Source organism: Oncorhynchus keta, chromosome 6 (assembly GCF_023373465.1).
Source record: "Oncorhynchus keta strain PuntledgeMale-10-30-2019 chromosome 6, Oket_V2, whole genome shotgun sequence".
Classification (NCBI taxonomy): Eukaryota; Metazoa; Chordata; class Actinopteri; order Salmoniformes; family Salmonidae; genus Oncorhynchus; species Oncorhynchus keta.
Window position 1 is genome coordinate 11,875,521 of NC_068426.1, and position 23,948 is coordinate 11,899,468.

At 44.1% G+C, this 23,948-nt stretch overlaps 1 protein-coding gene across 1 annotated transcript; it reads left to right on the forward strand.

Annotated features, from left to right (window-relative positions):
- Positions 1 to 130: 130 nt before the first annotated feature.
- Positions 131 to 23,461, forward strand: LOC118384957 (serine/threonine-protein kinase 26-like). Its single transcript, XM_035771679.2, has 11 exons — positions 131 to 604; positions 2,947 to 3,177; positions 18,631 to 18,687; positions 18,770 to 18,878; positions 20,083 to 20,240; positions 20,576 to 20,761; positions 20,861 to 21,009; positions 21,162 to 21,258; positions 21,338 to 21,400; positions 21,491 to 21,624; positions 21,811 to 23,461. Exons 1-11 carry the CDS (start codon positions 554 to 556, stop codon positions 21,824 to 21,826), a joined length of 1,251 nt encoding a protein of 416 aa, XP_035627572.1. The 5' UTR covers positions 131 to 553; the 3' UTR covers positions 21,827 to 23,461.
- The last annotated feature ends 487 nt before the right edge of the window (positions 23,462 to 23,948 follow it).

Genomic DNA, 23,948 nt, shown 5'->3' on the forward strand with positions numbered 1-23,948 from the left:
AATATAGTCAATTGTTTTGTCCAGTAGAAAGAGAAGTTGTAGAAGAGAGTTATTTTGACAACCCCAAAAAAGGTGACAGAAACAGTGACGCATGTGTCTCTCTCTGTACATTCAGTATTCGGCTCCACCCAACTGCTGATAACTTCAGCCAGCCACATCAACGCAGGTCTGACTCTGACAAGTCGTCGACTGCTCTGCCTTTGGGAGTGCGTTTGTACTCGCTAAATACACAGATGAATAGCCTGTCGTAACATCTAAGACATTGCTTTACAACTATTAATTATATATTTTTAACATATAGATCGATTATTATCATGGAACGAAATAGTCGCCTGTTGTTTTGAAGTAGCTAGCTACGACGACTTAATAGCAGCTAGCTCGCTAGCTAAGTCAAGATACTGGTAACTCGCTCCTATCTGAGGTTACGTTGTTTTTTCAAAGGAAAAAAGGTTGCTACGTCTAACTAGCGAATAACAAAAAGAAAACTACGTTTAACTAGCTAGTCTAGCTAGCTAAAACTATTATTTAATTGGTTGGCTTTCTGTTCCTTTGGATGCGGAAGATGGCCCAGTCACCGGGTGCGGTGCAAGTGCCTGGGATGCAGGTAAGTGGAGGCCTCCAACTTTTTCTACAACGAAACCATTCAGCTAGCTTGCTAGCTGTGAAGCTAGTTAGCAAACGTTAGCTAACTTTCAAGGCGTTGCTAGTTAGATGGTGTGTAACTTTAGAACTAACGTTACATTTTGTAACTAGCTGTCTCAGTGGTTGGATTGCTAGATCGTTTTTGAGGGGCTTTATGATACTAACAAATCAACGTCGGCTTGCTACCTTTTTATTAGCACTCATGACCGCAGGTATTCAACGACAGTTCAGTGGAAGGAATGACAAATGTCTGACATTGTGTAACAGGTGAGCTAAACGACCTAACGTTAGTCCACGCGAGCTAAGCTATCTGCTTGCCTTGTTTACTATCTAGCTAACGTTAGTTGTCTGGAGAAGAAGCACCAGAGGTCTTTAGCTATATATTTTGAGGGTGGCGTTGGTCATTTTAGCAATCAAGGAAAGGTTAGTTGGCTAATTGGTAGGTGACGTTTCATAAAGGCACAGGTGTTCACATCTGGTCGCCTGAAATTATATTTTGTGTATCCCTTGCCTTTGCAAATTTAGCTATACATGTCATTGTTTAGGCGGCCATAAGGTCACCGTTCCCTCGATTTATGACTTGAAATCGGCCTAAGCCACTAGCTACAACTGCTGCTTTCCATTTACAGCCTGTAATCTGACATGGGTGAGAACCTTTCAGTGCAATAACGTTAACGCGATATTATTGGGGCCCGTCTGTCATTGATGTGAACATCAGAGGGAAGATTGCTCCATGAGAACGTGTGTGTGTGGAGCTATAAGACTACAGTTGAAACTGGAGCAGCAGCATGACAAGGTAGCATGTCAGGGTTCCATAGCCAATGGCTAAACAGTTGAAACTGGAGCAGCAACACGACCAGGTGGGACAGGGAAGGCCAGGTAGTCCTGAGGCATGGCCCTAGGGCTCAGGTTCTCTGGGAGGGGAGAGAGATTGGAGAATTAGAGGGAGCATATTAAAATTCACACAGGAGCCCAGATAAGACAGGAGAAATTCACCAGATAGGACAGACCCTAGACCCCCTGCACATAGACTATTGCAGTATATATACTGGAGGCTGAGACAGGGGTCAGGGCACACTGTTGGCCCTGTGACGATAATCCCGGACAGGGCCAACCAGGCAGGATATAACCCTGCCAACTTTGCCAAAGCACAGCCCCCACACCAGCAAATTAATTCATATCCAACTGTCTCTCTCCAGGGAGATCAGCATCTCCCCTCTCCCTTGTGATTTCCTGTTGTTTTCTTATGTAGCCTGGTCATTAGGCCTACCTGGAGTCCAAAGTCTGACGCTAAATCAGGCCGCAAGCCTTAATGTCTTGTGAAACTGGTATGATACTGCCAACTATGACCAGTAGCATTGGTCATGTTGAAGTGTTCTGTAAGCTTGTAGAGGGTGTGGCCTGAGATGAAGTATTCCTTACCCTCTTGTCATCACTCTGGCTTCCTGTGGGTAACTCCTGAGGTGGAGCTAGGCTAGTTGTCAACAGTGCAGGAATATTGAAACGACCCATTAGGACTGTTTGAACACATGTGTATGTTAGGCTAAATGTTTAGTATGCTGCATATTCTCTCCACAATGTGCATAGGGGCCTATTCTCTTCAGCTTTTAGTTTTGAATATAAAAAAGTTCCATGCGTGAGACAAGGGGGCAGGCAGGATACAGCCTCCTATCGCTGCTCTGGCCCTCTGTGACGCCATGAGCCGGGCTCTACTCACCCAGACACTGGTGCCATTCTAGGTAGTGCTGGAGCACCACACATCCAAAGGTGTTGAAAGTCAAGGAAGTCCTCTAGCCCTGCCTCTGTGCCATGCAGTGCTATTAATAGTTAGGGCAGGGCGAGATCAGGGCTGATGCCTCTGATTTCTTCCACTCTATACACCACTCTCTATCCCTTCTGGAACTGGAACCTCATTCTTCCTGTGTCAGGTGAGGCAGAGGGGTCATGATGATATCAAAACATGTCTGCTTCCCAGTGGCAGCACTCTCAACTGTGCTGAATTTGAATTGTCCCACATTTGGAGCGAGGTAAGTTTTTATAATAAGCTTAACAGAGAAGAAAGTGTGTCATGTATTTGGATCCTCCAGCTTCCTTTTGCAAACATGCTTGTGGATATTTAGGGATGGGCTACATTGCAGCAACAGTGCAGATTTATATGGATTTTCCTAATTGAGTGTTTGTTTTTATTAAATAGTTGATCATCAGTTTTATGCAATGGCCTATCAATAATGTATTTTTTTTTTACCTGATCCAACAGTATAAACTAGCTACATAACTTGTATGTCTTTGTCTCTCGACCTTCAGAACAGCCGGACGGACCCTGAGGAGCTGTTCACCAAGCTGGAGCGTATTGGGAAGGGCTCCTTTGGCGAGGTGTTCAAGGGCATCGACAACCGCACCCAGAAAGTGGTGGCCATCAAGACCATAGACCTGGAAGAAGCTGAGGATGAGATGGAGGACATCCAGCAGGAGATCACCGTGCTCAGCCAGTGTGACAGCCCCTACGTCACCAAGTACTACGGCTCCTACCTCAAGGTAACACACACTGCTTACTAGGAATTGATTGACAAATGCCTGAACACAAGCATCTAACAAAGCGTAGGCCCCACACTCTAGCATACAGCTTGCTGTTGCTTGGTGGAATGTTACCTCATACTTGGAGATATCGGGCAATATTACACTCACAGCTGGGAGTGTAAATCAGCTACAATTCAACAGGAGATGTTAATGCCTGTTCCTTCAAAATGGTAATGGAACAGTCTGTACCTTAGAAATACAGTGTCACTTATCAGAAGAACCCTCTTTTACTATTTTACCATACGTGTATTTCTAGAAGAGGCAGATGTGACTTACCCCTGGTTAAATACACCAGGGCCTTGAAATGTTACAATAACTCAGTGGAGGCTTTCATAATAATATTTTTTTATATAAAACTATTCTAAATATATTGTCACCAAATAACTGTTTTAAAACACTGTTGTACAATGGTCTACCGTATCCTCAACAGCAGTCTGTAGGGTAGCGCAATGGTGTATCTAGACGACAGCTATTTTACATCCTCCTCTGAGTACATAGACTTCAATATAAAACCTAGGAGGCTCATGGTTCATAACATGTGGTGAGTAGTACACTCGGAGAGAGCGGGACAATAGTCGAACCGTTAACAAATTACTTAAATTGAGGAGCAGCAGGAGTTTCATTTTCACACTGTGCTAGCTAATGCAGCTAATTTAGCCTATACAACCTGACTCAGAGGAATGATATTTGTTAGCTAGCTGGCTGATGTTATCCAACACCAACTTTTCCAAATCCTTAAGTCCATGGAAGCTTTCGGATTTATAAATGTATTACCACCAGGGCCCGCCTATGTAACTGCTTGTTGTACACTACGGCGTGATTGTACACATGGATTGGAGCTTATGCGGTTGTCGATGCCCTTGAACACCTCGCCAAAGGAGCCCTTCCTTTACTAACTTGTTAGTTCTAGTAGCTATTTTGACTATGACGGTGACGATGTAGGCTGTGTAGCGGTTATGGTATGAAGGTTTGGCGCTTAGATGTTTGTTCGCCTGGTCACAGACAGCTGTTGTGCAAAGGAAAAATGTGAGAGAAGATCAGGTAGATGTGACAATGTTTGTATAACTGCTATGAAAGTGAACTTTGGGTGTATTCCACCAAATCTGTTGTAAAACATTTCTTGAATGGAATGAAATTGGATTGGATTTACCTGAATTTGTCCAAAATGAACTTGTTTGGACTGATGATTACATCCTAGATCTGCTAAATGCAGGCAAGAGTGTGCAAGGTGGTATTGAATGTGTCAATGTCTGTCACCTTGATTACTCCAATTTGTGTCTCGGGCCTATTTTTATAAACAGTCATTTGTAGGCTAGGTTGTAGCACCCTCGTGTGTGTGTATAGGCAGGCCTGGCATTTAGTTTTTTTTTTTTTTTTAGGGACAAGGGGATTTGGCCTTCTGGAGGTGCCCATCTGCTAGGGCATCTAGGCCATTAACCTCTCTGGTACAAGTGGGATGCTAGCGTCCCACCTCGACAACAGCCAGTGAAATTGCAGGGCGCCAAATTCAAAACAACAGATCCCATAATTAAAATTCCTCAAACATACAAGTACTGTACACCATTTTATAGATAAACTTCTTGTAAATCCAACCACAGTGTCCGATTTCAAAAAGGCTTTTCTGCGAAAGCACACCGTGCGATTATGTTAGGTCAGCACCTAGTCACAGCCATTTTCCAGCCAAGGAGAGTGTTCACAAGTCAGAAAGAGCGATGAAATTAATCACTAACCTTTGATCTTCATCAGATGGCACTCATAGGACTTCATGTTACACAATACATGTATGTTTTGTTCGATAAAGTTCATATTTATATCCAAAAATATAGGGCTCACAAGTCAGAAATAGCATTAAAATTAATCACTTAGCTTTGATCTTCATCTGGTGGCACTCCCAGGTCTCCATGTTAGACAAATGTTTGTTTTGTTCGATAATGTCCCTCTTTATGACCAAAAACCTCCCTTTTGTTTGCACGTTTTGTCCAGTAATCCGAATGCTCAAGGCGCGTGCACCAAGTTTTTATTTTTTTAAGTACAATAAAAGTTAGTAGAAATATGCCAAACGATGTTTAAAATCAATTCTCCGGTTGTTTTTGTCATAAATAATAATATTTCAACCGGACAAAAGCTTCGTCAATAGAAAAAAGGAAGGCACGTTCCCGATCAGGCGCATGGCTGATGTCTGGAAATTTCCACTGGCCCCTGATTGCAAGTGCTGTATCTCCCTCATTTTCAGAGTAAAAGCCTGAAACGTTGCCTAAAGACTGGCCACATGTAGAAGAAGCTATAGAGCTCGTGAACTGGGTCCTAAGTCTTTGTATGGTGGACAGGCTTTCAATGGAAAAACAGCCTCTCAAAATAATAGTACTTTCTAGTTGGATTTTCCTCGGGTTTTCGCCTGCCATATCAGTTCTGTTATACTCAGACATTATTTTAAGTTTTGTAAACTTTAGTGTTTTCTATCCAAATCTACTAATTATATGCATATCCAATCTTCTGGGCCTGAGTAGCAGGCAGTTTAATTTGGGCATGCTTTTCATCCAGAACTTCGAATTCTGCCCCCTACCCTAGTGAAGTTAACAAAAATAGCCAATTAATTTGATTTGACAAACAGTTGTTATTCTGTTAAGAAAAGCATATGTAAATGTGCATGAATAATTAGCCTACATGTTGAAGTGTAGGTGATAGCCTGTGTTGGCTACAGCCTGTCGGGTCCAGACCGATGCTACCGTGAGGGAGGCACCAGAAAATGGAGCCAGACTTTAAGGAGACTTTTAATTACATACAGTGCATTCGGAAAGTATTCAGATTCCTTAACTTTTTCCACATTTGTTACATTACTCTTATTCTAGAATGGATGAAATAATGTTTCCCTTTATCTATCTACACACAATTCCCCATAATGACAAAGCAAAAACAGGTTTTTAGAAATGTTTGCAAATGTATAAATCTATTTATATAGCCCTTTGTACATCAGCTGATATCTCAAAGTGCTGTACAGAAACCCAGCATAAAACCCCAAACAGCAAGCAATGCAGGTGTAGAAGCAAATAAAAAAACTTGACTTGAAATTGATTTCCGGTGCATCCTTTTTCCATTGATCATCCTTGAGATGTTTCTACAGCTTGATTGGAGTCCGCCTGTGGTAATTTCAATTGATTGGAGAGGCATGCGCCTGTTTATATAAGGTCCCAACGTTGACCGTGCATGTCAGAGGAATAACCAAGCCATGAGGTCGAAGGAATTGTCCGTAGAGCTCAGAGACAGGATTGTGTCAAGGCACAGATCTGAGGAAGGGTACCAAAAAATGTCTGCAGCATTGCAGGTCCCCAAGAACACAGTGGCCTCCATCATTCTTAAAAGGAAGAAGTTTGAAACCACTAAGGCTCTTTCTAGAACTGGCTGCCTGGCCAAACTGAGCAATCTGGGGAGAAGGGCCTTGGTCAGGGAGGTGACCAAGAACCCGATGGTCACTCTGACAGATCTCCAGAGTTCCTCTGGAGTTCCTCTGGTTGTCCTTCTGGAAGGTTCTCCCATTTCTGCAGCACTCCACCAATTAGGCCTTTATGGTAGTGGCCAGACGGAAGGCACATTATAGCCTGCTTGGAGTTTGTCAAAAGGCACCTAAAGACTCTCAGACCCAGAGAAACAAGAGTCTCTGGTCTGATGAAACCAAGATTGAACTGCATCAGCCTTTAAAAAAAAATATATATGTATATTATTTTGTTATGTACAGTGGTTGTATTAAATAGGGATCTATCACATCCCACAACTGTCCCAAGCTGATCAGTAGAACCTTTTTCTTTTTTTTTGTACTGTGCGGGATAGTAGATTGACACAGGCTAGTGCTTTTTGCTGTTCTTTACTCATCTTGTTAGTTGAGTCATGGGACAGTTTTTCTAACATCTTCAATATGCGTATCGGAAATCTAGAAGGACACGTGCCTTTGCATCCCTATTGTCTAGCTTCGCTTGTCGCCTGCTTTGGCTTCGCTTGTCGCCTGCTTTGGCTTCGCTTGTCGCCTGCTTTGGCTTCGCTTGTCGCCTGCTTTGGCTTCGCTTGTCGCCTGCTTTGGCTTCGCTTGTCGCCTGCTTTGGCTTCGCTTGTCGCCTGCTTTGGCTTCGCTTGTCGCCTGCTTTGGCTTCGCTTGTCGACGGCTTTGGCTTCGCTTGTCGACGGCTTTGGCTTCGCTTGTCGACGGCTTTGGCTTCGCTTGTCGACGGCTTTGGCTTCGCTTGTCGACGGCTTTGGCTTCGCTTGTCGACGGCTTTGGCTTCGCTTGTCGACGGCTTTGGCTTCGCTTGTCGACGGCTTTGGCTTCGCTTTGGCTTCGCTTGTCGACGGCTTTGGCTTCGCTTGTCGACGGCTTTGGCTTCGCTTTGGCTTTGGCTTCGCTTGTCGACGGCTTTGGCTTCGCTTGTCGACGGCTTTGGCTTCGCTTGTCGACGGCTTTGGCTTCGCTTGTCGACGGCTTTGGCTTCGCTTGTCGACGGCTTTGGCTTGTCGACGGCTTTGGCTTCGCTTGTCGACGGCTTTGGCTTCGCTTGTCGACGGCTTTGGCTTCGCTTGTCGACGGCTTTGGCTTCGCTTGTCGACGGCTTTGGCTTCGCTTGTCGACGGCTTTGGCTTCGCTTGTCGACGGCTTTGGCTTCGCTTGTCGACGGCTTTGGCTTCGCTTGTCGACGGCTTTGGCTTCGCTTGTCGACGGCTTTGGCTTCGCTTGTCGACGGCTTCGGCTTCGCCTGTCGACGGCTTTGGCTTCGCTTGTCGACGGCTTCGGCTTCGCCTGTGAGAAGTACTCAATCACGTGACTGGCATTGGCTAATAAGAAGTGAGATATCTAAGAGAGCCATGTGAGTGGTGCTTCGGAGCACAGCGATTGGCAGCGGGGAGAAGAGAATTATAATTATTATATTCAGCCCCAGGGCATAACAGCCACTTTTTGATATTTTTTTGAGGGCATTACGGTGATGTCGGGAAATTCGATACTCATGTAGTACCCTAAACTTGTATGGAAAATGAGTGACAGTCATCCAACATACTGTAGTAGAAGGCCATGCTCATCAAAAAGTAAATCTTCCTCCCTAATCTTAAACAACACAGACCGCCACACCTGTATTTCTAGAAGAGGGAGATGTGACTCACCCCTGGTTAAATACACCAGGGCCTTGAAATGTTACAATACCTGTATTTCTAGGGGGGAGAGATGTGACTCACCCCGGTGTGTTTCATTCTATAGCTAGAGGACTCATGATATCTCCAGGAGTGATGCGTATCTGTTGTTCAGTACTGGGTTTTTTTTCTAGCTAGGGCCATTTACTTTAAGTGCTGCCTGTCTTCCCAGTAGCCTATTCTGTGTGTGAACTGTTGACTGCTCATGAATAGCAGATTGTTGACAAATGAATCAAGATCAAGGGGCAGGGCAATTTGTGACTTATTTTGGTAATCAGTGGCTGTATTGGAGGGGGAGTGGTTTCTTCTCCTCTACTTCAGTCTACCCTGGTTTCTCAGCGGTAGCTGTAAGCGCCAGTCGTGTCAGTGGTGGTCTCATCTGCAAAGCTAAGATGGTTCTGCCGAGTAGTTTTGAGGAAGGAACGCGAGGAAGGCGCTACACCACTCTCTCACTTGACTATCTTAGCTAGTTATTTTCTGATCTCATTTTGCTCTTTTGCAGCTTTGACACCTGTGTGTTTTCTATACCAGTTCACTCCTTCCTCTCCCTGTAGGCTTTACAGACGCTCCCCACCCCTTGACTGTAAACCTTCTAATTTAGTGTACTCCGCACACAACCCATGTGGAATAAAGGGTCTCTGGCAGCGTTTGGAACTGCCGATCTGCGCTAAAGAACGCAGAGTTCATCTCGGGCTATACTGCCCTTCGGTCCATTGACTTTTTTGGCCCTGATGGGAGACATGGATCACCCCAGAGAACACTGCTGCTCTCTCTTCATCTGACTGTTTTATCTCACAGTCCGAGAGCATCTGGTTGTTGCGGTGGTGGTACATGGCTACTCATTTCTCCCTCTCACCTGTCCATCTCCTCATTTGAATTCCATACTGCCACTGTAACTTGTCCACTCAAGCTTAACATTGTCGTCTCACCCACCAGGTAAGCTTGACACCTTGATGAGCTAATTTCTTGACAACGGTTCCCCGCTCTTTGTACTTAGCGACTTCAACCTCCCGACGTCTGCCTTCGACTAATTTATTTTTGACCTCCCCCTTTCCCAATCACCTCCAAATCACAAGGCAGGCAATACGCTAGAGGTTGTTCGCCTACTAATCTCACTGCAACCCCCCCTCCAGATATTTGATCCCTACTTTGTTTCCTTTTCAGTCTCCTTTTCCTCCGACTCTAACCACTCAACCCTACCCAGATGGTCATCCGCCGTCGCAATCTACTTTCTCCTCTTATGTCCTATCATCTCTCCCTTCTGCTAACTCCTAATTTCCTTCCTGTCTCCTCATTCTGCCTCTTCAACCCTACTCTCCTCCTTTTCCACATCCTATCACTCGCACTGTCCCCTTTCCTCCCAGCCAGCTCGGGACTGTGGCAGAATGACTCATTGCAAGCTTAAAGAACAGGACTGCAGGCAGCTGAGTAAAAACGGAGGGAAACAAAAAAAATTGTAAGCCTATCATCCTTTCACACCTTTCTACCTTTTCTTCCTCTGTATCAGCATCTAAATGTCACGCTTCTGCATCTAATCCTAGGAAATTCTGTCCCACCTTCTCCCTCCCTCTGCGGGTGACTTTGTCAACCACTTTTAAAAAGTTGATGACATCCGCTCCTCATTCACCCAGTTTGAATATTTTCTATTACCACCAAGATCTGCACTGGTCCCACTCTCACACAGAACTACTCTACACCTTGACCTCTTTCTCCCCGCGCTCTCCAGATGAATTATTGCGTCTAGTGAGGTCTGCAGCCCGACAACCTGCCCGCTCGATCCCCTCCTGCCTTCTCCAGACCATCTCAGGAGACCTTTTCCCATTCCTCATTAACTCATCCCTGACCACTGGTTGCATCCCCTCGCTCCCTTCCGGAAACCAACTCGACTCATCTGACGTCAAAAACTATAGACCTGTATCTCATTTTCTTTCCTGATTGAATCGTTACCTCTCTCAGAATGAGCTTCTTGACCTTAACCAGTCAGGCTTCAAGACGGGTCATTCAACACAGACGGCTCTTCTCTGTGTCACAGAGGCTCTCCGCACCAAAGCTGACTCTCTCTCCTCTGTTCTCATCCTCCTAGATGGAGTCGCTTCCTTTGACACCGTGAACCAACAGATCCTCAGCTCCACCCTCTCAGGGCTGGTTGTCTCAGGCACTACATACTCTTGGATTGCATCCTACCTGGCAGGCTGCTTCCATGTGGAGAGGATCTGTGTCTGCACCATGTACTCTCACTACTGGTGTTCCCCCAGGGCTCAGTTCTTGGCCATCTTCTCTCTATACACCAAGTTACTCGGTTCCATCATATCCTCACATGGTCTCTCCTATCATTGTTGTGCCGATGAGTCAACCACTCCCACCCCACCCCCCTAACTGACAGGCATCGCTGCGTGCCTGGCATATATCTCCGCTTGGATGTAGGCCAACCACAAGCTTAATCTCGGCAAGACAGACCTGCTCTTGTTGTTCCTCGGCCATGAAATGCTTGCGTTCAGTCTGCATGCTCAATGCTGCACATGCAACAATGTTGGTGAAAACTATCCTGTTTTTGCTTAATATAAATATAATATAAATCCACTTACACTTTGTTTGTTTTTTACATCTGCTATTTTTTATCTTCATAGCAAGTTGGGCCTAAATCTTGTTAGCTTCTAATGCTAATCGCTAGTTAGCTGGCTATCTACCTAATAAAGGTACTGAGTCAGAGCAAAAGTAATTATCTATACAGCCTATAATACCAGTGATGGTGTAGACTTAAATCAGCAAATCAGTTTGTGCAACACTATCTTCTAAATCTGAAGAATACGCAAAGAATGAATATGTTAGCTACATGAAGTAGCTAAGAGAACATTCAATGTAGTCAAAGATTATAGGGTCCACTAGAAAACACTTGTCAACACTCTTCCCTGGAATTTTCATTCATTGTCATGTCAAACAATGTATTCAAAGTTCCCACTATTATATTCTCTAACTATAGAATTCGACTTATCATTCTATTTCCATGATTCCAACAGTTCACCAAAGTGTGTTGCTCTAAATCTCTAGTCAAATCGTGATTGCAGTGTTTGGTTAGGCCTTACCCACATCATTCAACCCTGTGTGGAAATTCTCAAATTAGTGCAGGAAATGCAGAAAATATTTTTTTGGGGGGTTTGAATTGAACAGTATAAAACAATCAGAATTGAAATCACTTAGAATGTACAGTACCAGTCAAAAGTATGAACACCTACTCATTCCAGGGTTTTTCTTTTTTTTTAAACTATTTCTAAATTGTAGAATATTAGTGAAGACTATCAAAACTATGAAATATCGCATGGAATCATGTAGTAACCACAAAAGTGTTAAACAAATCAAAATATATTTGCGATTCTTCAAAGTATTCCAGGTAGTCACCTGGAATGCATTTTAATTAACAGTTGTGCCTTAAGTTAATTTGTTGAATTTCTTTCCTTAATGCCTTTGAGCCAATCAGTTGTTGTGACAAGGTAGTGGTGGTTTACAGAAGATAGCCCTATTTGGTAAAAGACCAAGTCCATATTATGGCAAGAACAGCTCAAATAAGTAAAGAGAAATTAAAGTACATCAAGACATGGTCAGTCAAACTGGAAAATTTCAAGAACTTTGAACATTTCTTCAGGTGCAGTTGCAAAAACCAAGTTTTATGATGAAACTGGCTCTCATGAGGACCACCAGGGTTACCAGAGGACCACCAGGGTTACCAGAGGACCACCAGGGTTACCAGAGGACCACCAGACCCAGGGTTACCAGAGGACCGCCAGACCCAGGGTTACCAGAGGACCGCCAGACCCAGGGTTACCAGAGGACCGCCAGACCCAGGGTTACCAGAGGACCGCCAGACCCAGGGTTACCAGAGGACCGCCAGACCCAGGGTTACCAGAGGACCGCCAGACCCAGGGTTACCAGAGGACCGCCAGACCCAGGGTTACCAGAGGACCGCCAGACCCAGGGTTACCAGAGGACCGCCAGACCCAGGGTTACCAGAGGACCGCCAGACCCAGGGTTACCAGAGGACCGCCAGACCCAGGGTTACCAGAGGACCGCCAGACCCAGGGTTACCAGAGGACCGCCAGACCCAGGGTTACCAGAGGACCGCCAGACCCAGGGTTACCAGAGGACCGCCAGACCCAGGGTTACCAGAGGACCGCCAGACCCAGGGTTACCAGAGGACCGCCAGACCCAGGGTTACCAGAGGACCGCCAGACCCAGGGTTACCAGAGGACCGCCAGACCCAGGGTTACCAGAGGACCGCCAGACCCAGGGTTACCAGAGGACCGCCAGACCCAGGGTTACCAGAGGACCGCCAGACCCAGGGTTACCAGAGGACCGCCAGACCCAGGGTTACCTCTGCTGCAGAGGATACGTTCATTCAGTTACCAGCCTCAGAAATTGTAGCCCAAATAAATGCTTGAGTTCAAGTAACAGACACATCTCAACATCAACTGTTCAGAGGAGACTGCATGGTCGAATTTCTGCAAAGAAACCACTACTAAAGGACACCAATAAGAAGACTTGCTTGGGCCAAGAAACATGAGCAATGGACTGGTGGAAATCTGTCCTCCAACTGCTGTCTTTGTGAGACGTGGAGTAGGTGAACGGATGATCTCTGCATGTGTGGTTCCTACTGCAGCATGAAGGTGGTGTGGGGGTGCTTTGTTGGTGACCCTGTCAGTGATTTATTTAGAATTGAAGGCACACTTAACCAGCATGGGTACCACAGCATTCTGCAGCGATACGCCATCACATCTGGTTTGCGCTTAGCAGGGCTATCATTTTTTTCCCCAACAGGACAAAGACCCAAAACACACTTTCAGGCTGTGGAAGGGCTATTTGACCAAAGAGAGTGATTGTGTGCTGCATCAGATGACTTGGCCTCCACAATCACCCGACCTCAACCCAATTGAGATGGTTTTGGATGAGTGAAGGAAAAGCCAAGTGAAGGAGAAGCAGCCAACAAGTGCTTGTGTGAACTCCTGCAAGACTGAAGCGTTCGAGGTGAAGCTGGTTTAGAGAATGCAGAGTGTTCAATTCCTACAATTAATGGTGTTAAATAACACTGAATCAATCCAATTTATTTATGAATCCCTTCTTACATCAGCTGATATACAAGTGCTGTAAAAAACCCAGCCTAAAACCCCAAACAGCAAGCAATAAAGGTGTAGAAGCACGATGGCTAGGAAAAACTCCATAGAAAGGCCAAAACCTAGGAAGAAACCTAGAGGAACCAGACTGAGGGGTGGCCAGTCCTCTTATGGCTGTGCTGGGTGGAGATTATAACAGAACATGGCCAAGATGTTCAAATGTTCATAGATGACGAGCAGGGTCAAATAATAATAATCATCATAGTGGTTGTCGAGGGTGCAACCGGTCAGCATCTCAAGAGTAAATGTCTGTTGGCTTTTCATAGCCGATCATTCAGAGACACTCTACCGCTCCTGCTGTCTCTAGAGAGTTGAAAACAGGAGGTGTGGTGAACAGGTCAGGGTTTCAAAGCCACAGGCAGAACAGTTTGAAACTGGAGCAGCAGCATGACCAGGTGGACTGGGGACAGCAATTAGTCATCAGGCCAGGTAGTCCTGAGGTGTGGTCTTAGGGTTCATGTCCTCCAAGAGAGCGAGACAGAGCGAGCATACTTAAATTCACACTGGACACCGGATAAGACAGGAGAAATACTCCAGATATAACCGACTGACCCTAGTCCCTCGACACAAACTACTGCAGCATAAATACTGGAGGCTGAGACCGGAGGGGTCGGGAGACACTGTGGCCCTGTCCGACGGTACCACTGGACAGGGCCAAACAGGCAGTATATAACTCCACCCACTTTGCCAAAGTACAGCCCCTTGAGGGATATCTTCAACCACCAACTTACTATCCTGAGACATGGCTGAGTATAGCCCATGAAGATCTCCTCCCCCACGGCACAACCCAAGAGGGGGGCGCCAACCCGGACAGGAAGTTCACGTCAGTGACTCAACCCACAAGCGACGCACCCCTCCTAGGGATGGCATGGAAGAGCACCAATAAGCCAGTGACTCAGCCCTTGGAATAGGGTTAGAGGCAGAGAATCTCAGTGGAGAGAGGGGAACCGGCCAGGCAGAGACAGCAAGGGTGGTTCGTTGCTCCAGTTTCTTTCCATTCACCTTTACACCCCTGGGCCAGACTACACTCAATCATAGGACCTACTGAAGAGATGAGTCTTCAATAAAGACTTAAATTGTTATGGCTGCTATCCCACTAACGGGATAAGTGTCATCAACAACCGCTAAATAGCATAGCGCTACATTCAATAAATATGACAAATATTTATATTCATGAAATCACAAGTGCAATATAGGAGAACACAGCTTAGCCTTTTGTTAATCCACCTGTCGTGTCAGATTTTGAAATTATGCTTTACAGCGAAAGCAATCCAAGCTTTTGTGTAGGTTTATCGATCGCTCAACAAACCATTAAGTACACTTAGCATCAAGTAGCTCGGTCACGAAAATCGGAAAAGCAATCAAATTAATCGTTTACCTTTGATCTTCGGATGTTTTCACTCACGAGACTCCCAGTTACACAACAAATGTTCCTTTTGTTCCATAAAGATTATTTTTATATCCAAAATACCTCAGTTTGTTTGGCATGTTATGTTCAGAAATCCACATGAAAGAGCGGTCACGACAATGCAGACAAATTCCAAATAGTTTACATAATGTCCACAGAAACATGTCCAACTATTTTTTTTAATCAATCCTCAGGTTGTTTTTAAAATATATAATTGATAATATATCAACCGCAAATGTCTTTCACGGTAGGAGAGGGAAAAGCCATACCTATCCAAACTCTGTTGTGTGAGCAAAACTCATGTGACCACTTGACAATGTTCTTTCTGGCTCATTTTTCAAAATAAAAGCCTGAAACTGTCTGAAGACTGACCTTGAGGAAGCGATAGGAAAAGGAATCTGGTTCATATCCCTTTAAATCCAGCAAAGGGAGGCTATGGAACATGGAGTTTTCAAAATAGAAGCCACTTCCTGTTTTGATTTTCCTCTGGGTTTCGCCTGCAATATCAGTTCTGTTATACTCGCAGACAATATTTTGACAGTTTTGGGAACTTTAGTGTTTTCTATCCAATACTGATAATAATATGCATATATTAGCAACTGACGCTGAGGAGCTGGCCGTTTTACAATGGGCACCTTTTCATCCAAGCTACTCAATACTGCCCCTGCAGCCATAAAAAGTTAAGGGTCGAGACAGTCTGCATCTCTCACATGGATAGGCAGACCATTCCATAAAAATGTAGCTATATAGGAGAAAGCCCTGCCTCCAGCTGTTTGCTTAGAAATTCTAGGGACAGTAAGGGGCCTGCGTCTTGTGACCGTAGCGTACGTGTAGGTATGTACCGCAGGACCAAATCGGAAAGATGGGTAGGAGCAAGCCCATGTAATGCTTTGTAGGTTAGCAGTAAAACCTTGAAATCAGCCCTTGCCTTGACAGGAAGCCAGTGTAGAGGCTAGCACTGGAGTAATATGATCCAATTTTGGGGTTCTAGTCAAGATTCTAGCAACTGTGTTTAGTACTAACTGAAGATTATTTAGTGGTTTATCCTGGTAGCTGGAAAGTAGAGCATTGCATTAGTCTGACCTAGAAGTGACAAAAGAAAGCATGGCTGCATTTTTCTGCAGCATTTTTTGACATTTCTGATTTTTGCTATGTTACGTAGATGGAAAAAAGTGGTCCTTGAAACAGTCTTGATTTGTTCGTCAAGAGCGATCAGGGTCCAGAGTAACGCCGAGGTCCTTCAGTTTTATTTGAGACGACTGTACAACCATCAAGATTCATTGTCAGATTCAGCAGATATGCTTGTTTCTTGGGAACTAAAACAAGCATCTGTTTTGTCTTAGTTTAAAAGTAGAACATTTGCCGCCTTCCTCTTCCTTATATCTGAAACACAGGCTTCCAGGGAGGGAAATTTTGGAGCTTCACCATGTTTCATCGAAATATACAGCTGTGTGTCATCCGCATAGCAGTGAAAGTTAACATTATGTTTTCGAATTACATCCCCAAGAGGTAAAATATATAATGAAAACAAAAGTGGTCCTAAAACGGGAACCTCGAGGAACACCGAAATTTACAGTTGATTTGTCAGAGGACAAACCATTCAGAGACAAACTGATATATCTTTCCGACAGATAAGATCTAAACCAGGCCATATCTTATCTTTGTAGACCAATTTGGGTTTCCAATCTCTCCAAAAGAATGTGGTGATCGATGGCATCACTAAGGTCTAGGAGCACGAGGACAGATGCAGAGCCTCGGTCTGACGCCGTTAAAAGGTAATTTACCACCTTCACAAGTGCAACCTCAGTGCTATGATGGGGTCTAAAACCAGACTGAAGCGTTTCGTATACATTGTCTTCAGAAAGGCAGTCAGTTGCTGCGCAACAGCCTTTTCTAACATTTTTGAGAGTAATGGGGGATTCAATATAGGCCAATAGTTTTTATATTTTCTGGGTCAAGGTTTGGCTTCAAGAGCGGCTTTATTACTGCCACTTTTAGTGTATAGGGAGCCGTTTGTGTTCAACATAGGAGGGCCAAGCACAGGAAGCAGCTCTTTCAGTAGTTTAGTCGGAATAGGGTCCAGTATGCAGCTTGAAGGTTTAGAGGCCATGATTATTTTCATCATTGTGTCAAGAGATATAGTACTAAAACACTTGAGTGTCTCTCTTGATCCTAGGTCCTGGCAGAGTTGTGCAGACTCAGGACAACTGAGCTTTGAAGGAATACGCAGATTTAAAGAGGAGTCCGTAATTTGCTTTCTGATGATCTTTTCGTCAAAGTAGTACATTCATTTATCACTGCTGAAGTGAAAGCCATCCTCTCTTGGGGAATGCTGCTTTTTAGTTAGCTTTGTGACAGTATCAAAAATACATTTCGGATTGTTCTTATTTTCCTCAATTAAGTTTGAAAAATAGGATGATCGAGCAGCAGTGAGGGCTCTTCGATAGTACCGTGCAGTGAGGGCTCTTCGATAGTACCGTGCAGTGAGGGCTCTTCGATAGTACCGTGCAGTGAGGGCTCTTCGATAGTACCGTGCAGTGAGGGCTCTTCGATAGTACCGTGCAGTATCTTTCCAAGCTAGTCGGAAGACTTCTAGTTTGGGGAACTATTTTATTATAGCAAAGTTGGTAGCAACATTAAAATCTGTTGCAGCTCAAGTCGACTACGAAATCCGCAATGCTTTCTCTGGGCTGACTGGCTAGGTAACGTAGCTACACACAATACCATGGTTAACATCAGCATGTGAAGTAACTAGCTAGACAAACTGCACTAGTAATTTAGGAGTCATCTCAAACTTCAACTTTCAGTTTGTCTGCCCAGAGCTTCATGTGTATATACAGTCATTGGCCCAGAGCCAGTGCAGAGTATGTTGCTATGGCAACTACATCCCTTTTCCCACGTTTCCCATAGACACAGGGCTCATTGAGACATGGTACTTGGAAGGAGAAACTGAGTTGAATAATTGGGCACATCTCAACAAAATATATTTTGTCAGGTCGTAAACGGGTGGATGTGTTCTTGACAGTGCCCATACCATCTAAGTTATTGGCTAATAGGGCGATCTGAAGTGAAGAATTGTTTTAAACGTTATGAAATGTGATATTGAATACAACACTATGCCCAGTGATGAGAATCATATGGTTATGACACGTTCCTATACAATTTCCTGATTTTCAGACTGATCACTTAGCGGCAGGTAGCCTAGTGGTTAGAGCGTTGGACTAGTAACCGAAAGGTTGCAAGATCGATACCCCGAGCTGACAAGGTAAAAATCTGTCGGCACTTAACCCACTGTTCCTAGGCCGTCAATTGAAAATAAGAATTTGTTTTCTTAATGCCTAGTTAAATAAAGGTTAAATAAAAAAAATATCATGGTCATTTTTATTTCACCAAATTGACAAGTTTCATGATTTTTATTTCTGTGGGTGGTTTGTCCCTTTAAATAATTTTATGTTTATTGAATAGAGAGGTGGAGGTGGCGTGGGCTGGATTCAAACCCACGCTGCAGCGGTACATTGTGTACCAGAGGCTACTGCCTAGACCTCTACACCATCCTAAGCCACGTTGTTCCATGCAGAATGTCTTACATGTTTACAGCCATGTGTATCCCCTAGAAGAGGTTGATATTAGAATGTCTAATGAGTCTCTCTCTCTCTCTCTCTCTCTGTACAGGGCAGTAAACTATGGATCATTATGGAGTACCTTGGTGGTGGCTCAGCTCTGGACCTGGTAAGAGATACAATATGTCAACATGAACAATGTCTGTTGGTGGATTTGTCTACTGGGTGTGTTCACTGTGTTATGTGTGTAGCTGCGAGCAGGGCCCTTTGATGAGTTCCAGATTGCCACCATGCTGAAGGAGATCTTGAAGGGCCTGGACTACCTCCACTCCGAGAGGAAGATCCACAGAGATATCAAAGGTGCGTGTCGTCACGTCCAGCATGTAGGATATCTCGGACAGAGGCGAGCTGCAGTAGTACAGGGTTAAAGCTGCCATGTCCGTTTTCCATATTTTAAACATCAGACATTACTTAACCTGTCTAGGACTGTCGCTTGTGGAACCCCCCCGCAACAGCCAGTGAAAGTGCAGGGCGCCAAATTCAAAACAAAAATCTCATAATTAAAATTCCTCAAGCATACAAGCATTTTACACCATTTTAAAGATAAAATTCTCGTTAATCCAGCCAAAGTGTCTAATTTCAAAAAGGATTTACAGCGAAACCACCACAAATGTCCAAATATCATCTTTTGTTAGGGCGTTTGGTATACAAATCCAAAAGCACGTTCAGGTCGGGCCGAACGAGAAGTTCCTTTACAGCCTGTAGAAACATGCCAAACCAAGTATGGAATACATCTTTAGGATGTTTTTAACATAACTTAATTTAATGTTCCAACCGGACAATTCCTTTGTCTGTACAAATGAAGTGGAACGTAGCTACCTTTCACGTGAGCGCGCCAGACTGTGGCTCTCTGCCAGACCACTCACTCAAAGAGCTCTTATGAACCCCTCCTTTAGAGTAGAATCCTCAAAGGTTCTAAATACTGTTGAAAACCAGTGGAAGACTTGAAGTGAAACATAACTAATATCACCCTGTATCTTCAATGGGGGCTGAGTTGAAAAACTCCAAACCTCAGATTTCCCACTTCCTGGTTGGATTTTTTTCTCAGGTTTTCGCCTGCCATATGAGATCTGTTATACTCAGACATCATTCAAACAGTTTTAGAAACTTCAGAGTGTTTTCTATTCAATACTAATAATAATATGCATATATTAGCATCTGGGACAGAGTAGGAGGCAGTTCACTCTGGGCACGCTATTCATCCAGAAGTGAAAATGCTGCCCCCTATCCCAAAAAGGTTTAAAACAATGAGCATGCCCCACCCTTCCATCAGACATCATTGCACAATACAACAGCAGAATGTCCAAATAGTTTTTTTTTTTAACCACGATTCAGAATCGAACTGCCCAGTTTAAAAACCCATAAGATGCACCTGTGGTGACCAGTGGTGCAGTTTCACCTAATCCTGAATCTCAGCTTTAATATATCAGGTTCTCTCACCTTTTGTGTGTTGTGTATTAATGTCAGTCATTTCTGTTGACATCATGACTGTTTGCTTTGGTAGCGGCCAACGTTCTTCTGTCAGAGTGTGGCGAGGTGAAACTGGCAGACTTTGGCGTGGCGGGCCAGCTGACAGACACCCAGATCAAGCGGGAGACATTTGTGGGAACGCCCTTCTGGATGGCACCAGAGGTCATCCAACAGTCTGCCTACGACCACAAGGTTACCAGCTTTCTGTTCTCTCTTTAGTTTCTTCCTAAAATAGTGTCCTACAGATATAAGTGATTCATACAGACATTGACTTGGAGACATAACGCAGCTGTAAGCTCATAAAGGACTGATAATGCACTAAGCTGGTTATACTATTAGGGGAAATAGACTGGGGTCATCGTGAGGGGCTGGAACTGCTTATCCAGGGGACGAGAGAAGAATGGGCTTGTTTTTAGTGGAAGACACTTAAGTTGAACTCTTTACTTTTCTACAACATAATGATGTTGCCCAAATACTGCAATCTTACTCCCACATAATGACTACCTAACACACACTCCCTCTTCCAGGCTGATATCTGGTCTCTGGGCATCACTGCCATTGAGCTGGCCAAGGGTGAGCCTCCCAACTCAGACATGCACCCTATGCGGGTCCTCTTCCTCATACCAAAGAACACCCCACCCACACTCAGCGGAGATTTCTCCAAGACCTTCAAAGACTTTATAGACTCCTGCCTCAACAAAGACCCTTCATTTGTAAGTAAAATGCCCCAGCTCCCACCCCATTTTGTGTTATTGAGTGGTTGTTCTTGGTAAGCCTGCCTTTAATTGTGGGCTGATTGTCCCTCTGTATAGAGGCCAACAGCTAAGGAGCTTCTGAAGCACAAGTTCATACTGAAGAATGCCAAGAGGACGTCCTACCTCACTGAGCTGATAGACCGGTTGAAACGCTGGAAGGCCGAGGGACACAGTGATGGAGACTCCAGCTCTGATGACTCTGACTCGTGAGTAGAGAAGGCTCTAAACAATGTATCACTAACTGACAGTTGGTAGAAATGTGATCGAAGACCCTGTCTGAACTAGAACAAAATTCAACCTGTAGATGATCCTTCCTGCTGTCTTGTCTGTGTGTGTGTCTCTGTCGGTATGTTTCCAGGGAGTCCAGTAACAAGGAGAACAACTCCTCCCAGCCAGGCTGGTCCTTTACTACAGTTCGCAAGAAGAAAGACCCTAAGAAGGTTTCCAATGGAACGGTGAGTTTGCCTCTGTGGGAGGAGTATGAGGAGAATGTTGTGTCTATAATGTTTACCTCTGCTCACTATTTGATGACAGGACCAAGACCTCCTGAAGAAATCTACCAGCTTGACCACGCTGATTGCCCCAGTATTCACTGAGGTAGGGAAGGGTGAACTCTACATCCACACTCTTTTATAAGTTGTAACGATGAGTAAATCCTCTATTGTTGTCTGTTTCCACCCCTCCTAGCTGAAGCTGCAGCGCAGGGATGGAGAGATGAAGGGAGTGATGGAGGACTTGGAGAAAAGCATCCACCTGGCTGAGGACATCTGCCCCGGAGTCACAGACAAGATGGTCAACCGCATCGTCGACAAGTTCCAGAGGTGAGTTAGGGGACGGGGGGCTGTTTAGGGGACGGGGGGCTGTTTAGGGGACGGGGGGCTGTTTAGGGGACGGCCATTGTAGAATAGTGCCATAGACTAGGAGTGGTTGGAAGCTGTGGAGATGACATGTTATAACTTGGAGCAGTTGGCCTTCAACTGTGTTCTTCCTGTGGACTTTCCCATCAGATTGTCTGTCAGTTAGTGGCATGTGGAGGGCAGGTTTAGACGCTTGATGAGGACCACGCCTCCAGAGTGCATCATCAGCCTCTATGCCTTTTCCCATCATCCCCCATTCCTTTTCCCATCATCCACCATGCCTCTCCTCTGATCAGCTCCCCCAGGACCAATGGATGCAGGGAAAGAGGGAGGACTCCTGCTGTGCACACTCACTGATCTTATAACCAAAAGGATATTTTTTAAATGTATATTTGTTGAAATATGTTTTGTTATTCTATTTTATTTAATCCCTTTAAAAGTAGGCTCAAGCTAGTGCCCAAAGCAGAGCCTGTTACTGTTATGGTAGTCAATAGTATTTTAGTTTTGTAATATTTTCAGTCTGAGACAACAACTAAAAACTCTAAGGTTGCAACATCAATCTTCTGCTGAGTATAAGACATAGCTACTTAAAGATATTTCAATTTTGAATTAATTTTTTACTGCTACTAAAAATGTTTAAGTAGCTATATTTTAGATGTTCAGTGTACTGCACTTGTTTCTGATGTCTAGCTTACCATCTTCATGTCACTTGTAGCATTTAGAAACCTGCTGTTTGGAGAACTGCATATCTAGTCAAACCACAGGAGTTCAGTACCTCTCTGCTGAGGGCAAGCCATGGTTGAGGAAAGACTCATACCAGTGAATGTCCATAGAAACAAAACTTCTGTTTGTGACCATTTGGAAACGGGTCACTTGTTTGGGCATTGGGGAAAGATTGTATAGGAAATGGGTGGAGGACTTTGCTGCGCAAAAATGTATCACACCCTCTCATTCCAAAAGATACAAATCATATCTATCTTATGGGATCTTAGCTCTGTAAGGGGCAATCCTATTGGAACCTTCGGAGATCTGCTTCTGAAGGAAATATGCACTGCACACACTTTGAAGGGGGTGGAGCTTTTTCTAAATATACTTGCTAGTTATTTCCCTGTTTCAGACTAGATCTCAAGGGAGACGGGGTACTTTTCTGTCTTAAAGACAATATACTCTCCCTCTACCAAAAAAATACTTGAGTGCTCAAGTAAAATGGCAATGTCGGTATTGTGGACGTGTAATGTTTGAAACATTGGTATGAGTCCTTGAGTACTCTCTCTACTGGGGAGTCGTGTATCTTTGAACAAATCCCAAATAAAGACTTTATTGGGAATTTTATCAGCCAAGCTCAAATGCATACAAAAGGGTGCCATCTTTGGTGTGGTGATGACACTGCCCCTTTTAGAGGAAGTATGCCAACTTAACATCCAACAGTGCCTAAAACTTAAGACTTGCAGTGATATTCTCTATTTAAACTTAAGAATTGCAGTGATATTCTCTATTTAATTGTGGTCATGTATCATCAAATGCATTAAATGGTAATAATACATTTTGCCAGAGTGTTTCAAGTTTTTAAAAGCAATAAGGTATTTGATCATTGCATATTTTTATATTTCCTCAAATGACATTCAGATGGCAAAACTACAATTTCTTTTGTTTTGTTTATATTTCTGTATCTGAACTTTATAATGGAAACCGTGTTGACTTAGCTTTACAGGAAGCTGTCAAATGTACATATTGGATAGTCTTTGCTTCAATCGTTATTCATTTTGGTTTGGTCTTGAAAAATAAATATTTAAATTATGAATTCCTGTGTTTTATTGATGTAATACCCTTGTTAAAACCAAGTATTAATTGTATTTATAATTGGTTTTAGATTTAAAAGGTGATTGAATTGCTTCTGAAATGTAATGCATTTCTTTTGAATAAATATTTCTTTAATGTACATGTGAATAGGTTGGTTTAAGTTTTGACCAATAAGGTAGTTTGTTAACCAGGTCAACTCTCCCATTGGCCCCAGCATAACAGGAGGCCTGGGAAAGAGAAGTTGAAGAAAGATGGAGAGATCAATCTTGGTAGAAAAACTATGAAAATAGAACAAAACCCATGTCTACTGAGTTTCTAAGGGAAATACTGATTTTATTGTATAGGAGTGTATTTTGTTAGACTTCTCTGACTCTTCTGTATACATCAATGCTGTCGCTCTTGATGCTGGTGATTCTCTGATCCACCTCTATGCAGACGACACCATTCTGTATACTTCTGGCCCTTTGGACACTGTTAACAACCCTCCA

What these genes read in the sequence shown, in the direction of transcription:
- LOC118384957 (XM_035771679.2), top strand. Translation starts at nt 554, where the DNA reads ATGCGGAAGATGGCCCAGTCACCGGGTGCGGTGCAAGTGCCTGGGATG. An exon ending in TGCAAGTGCCTGGGATGCAG is followed by an intron (nt 605 to 2,946) that starts GTAAGTGGAGGC and finishes CTCGACCTTCAG; the next exon opens with AACAGCCGGACGGACCCTGA. An exon ending in AGAAGGTTTCCAATGGAACG is followed by an intron (nt 21,259 to 21,337) that starts GTGAGTTTGCCT and finishes ATTTGATGACAG; the next exon opens with GACCAAGACCTCCTGAAGAA.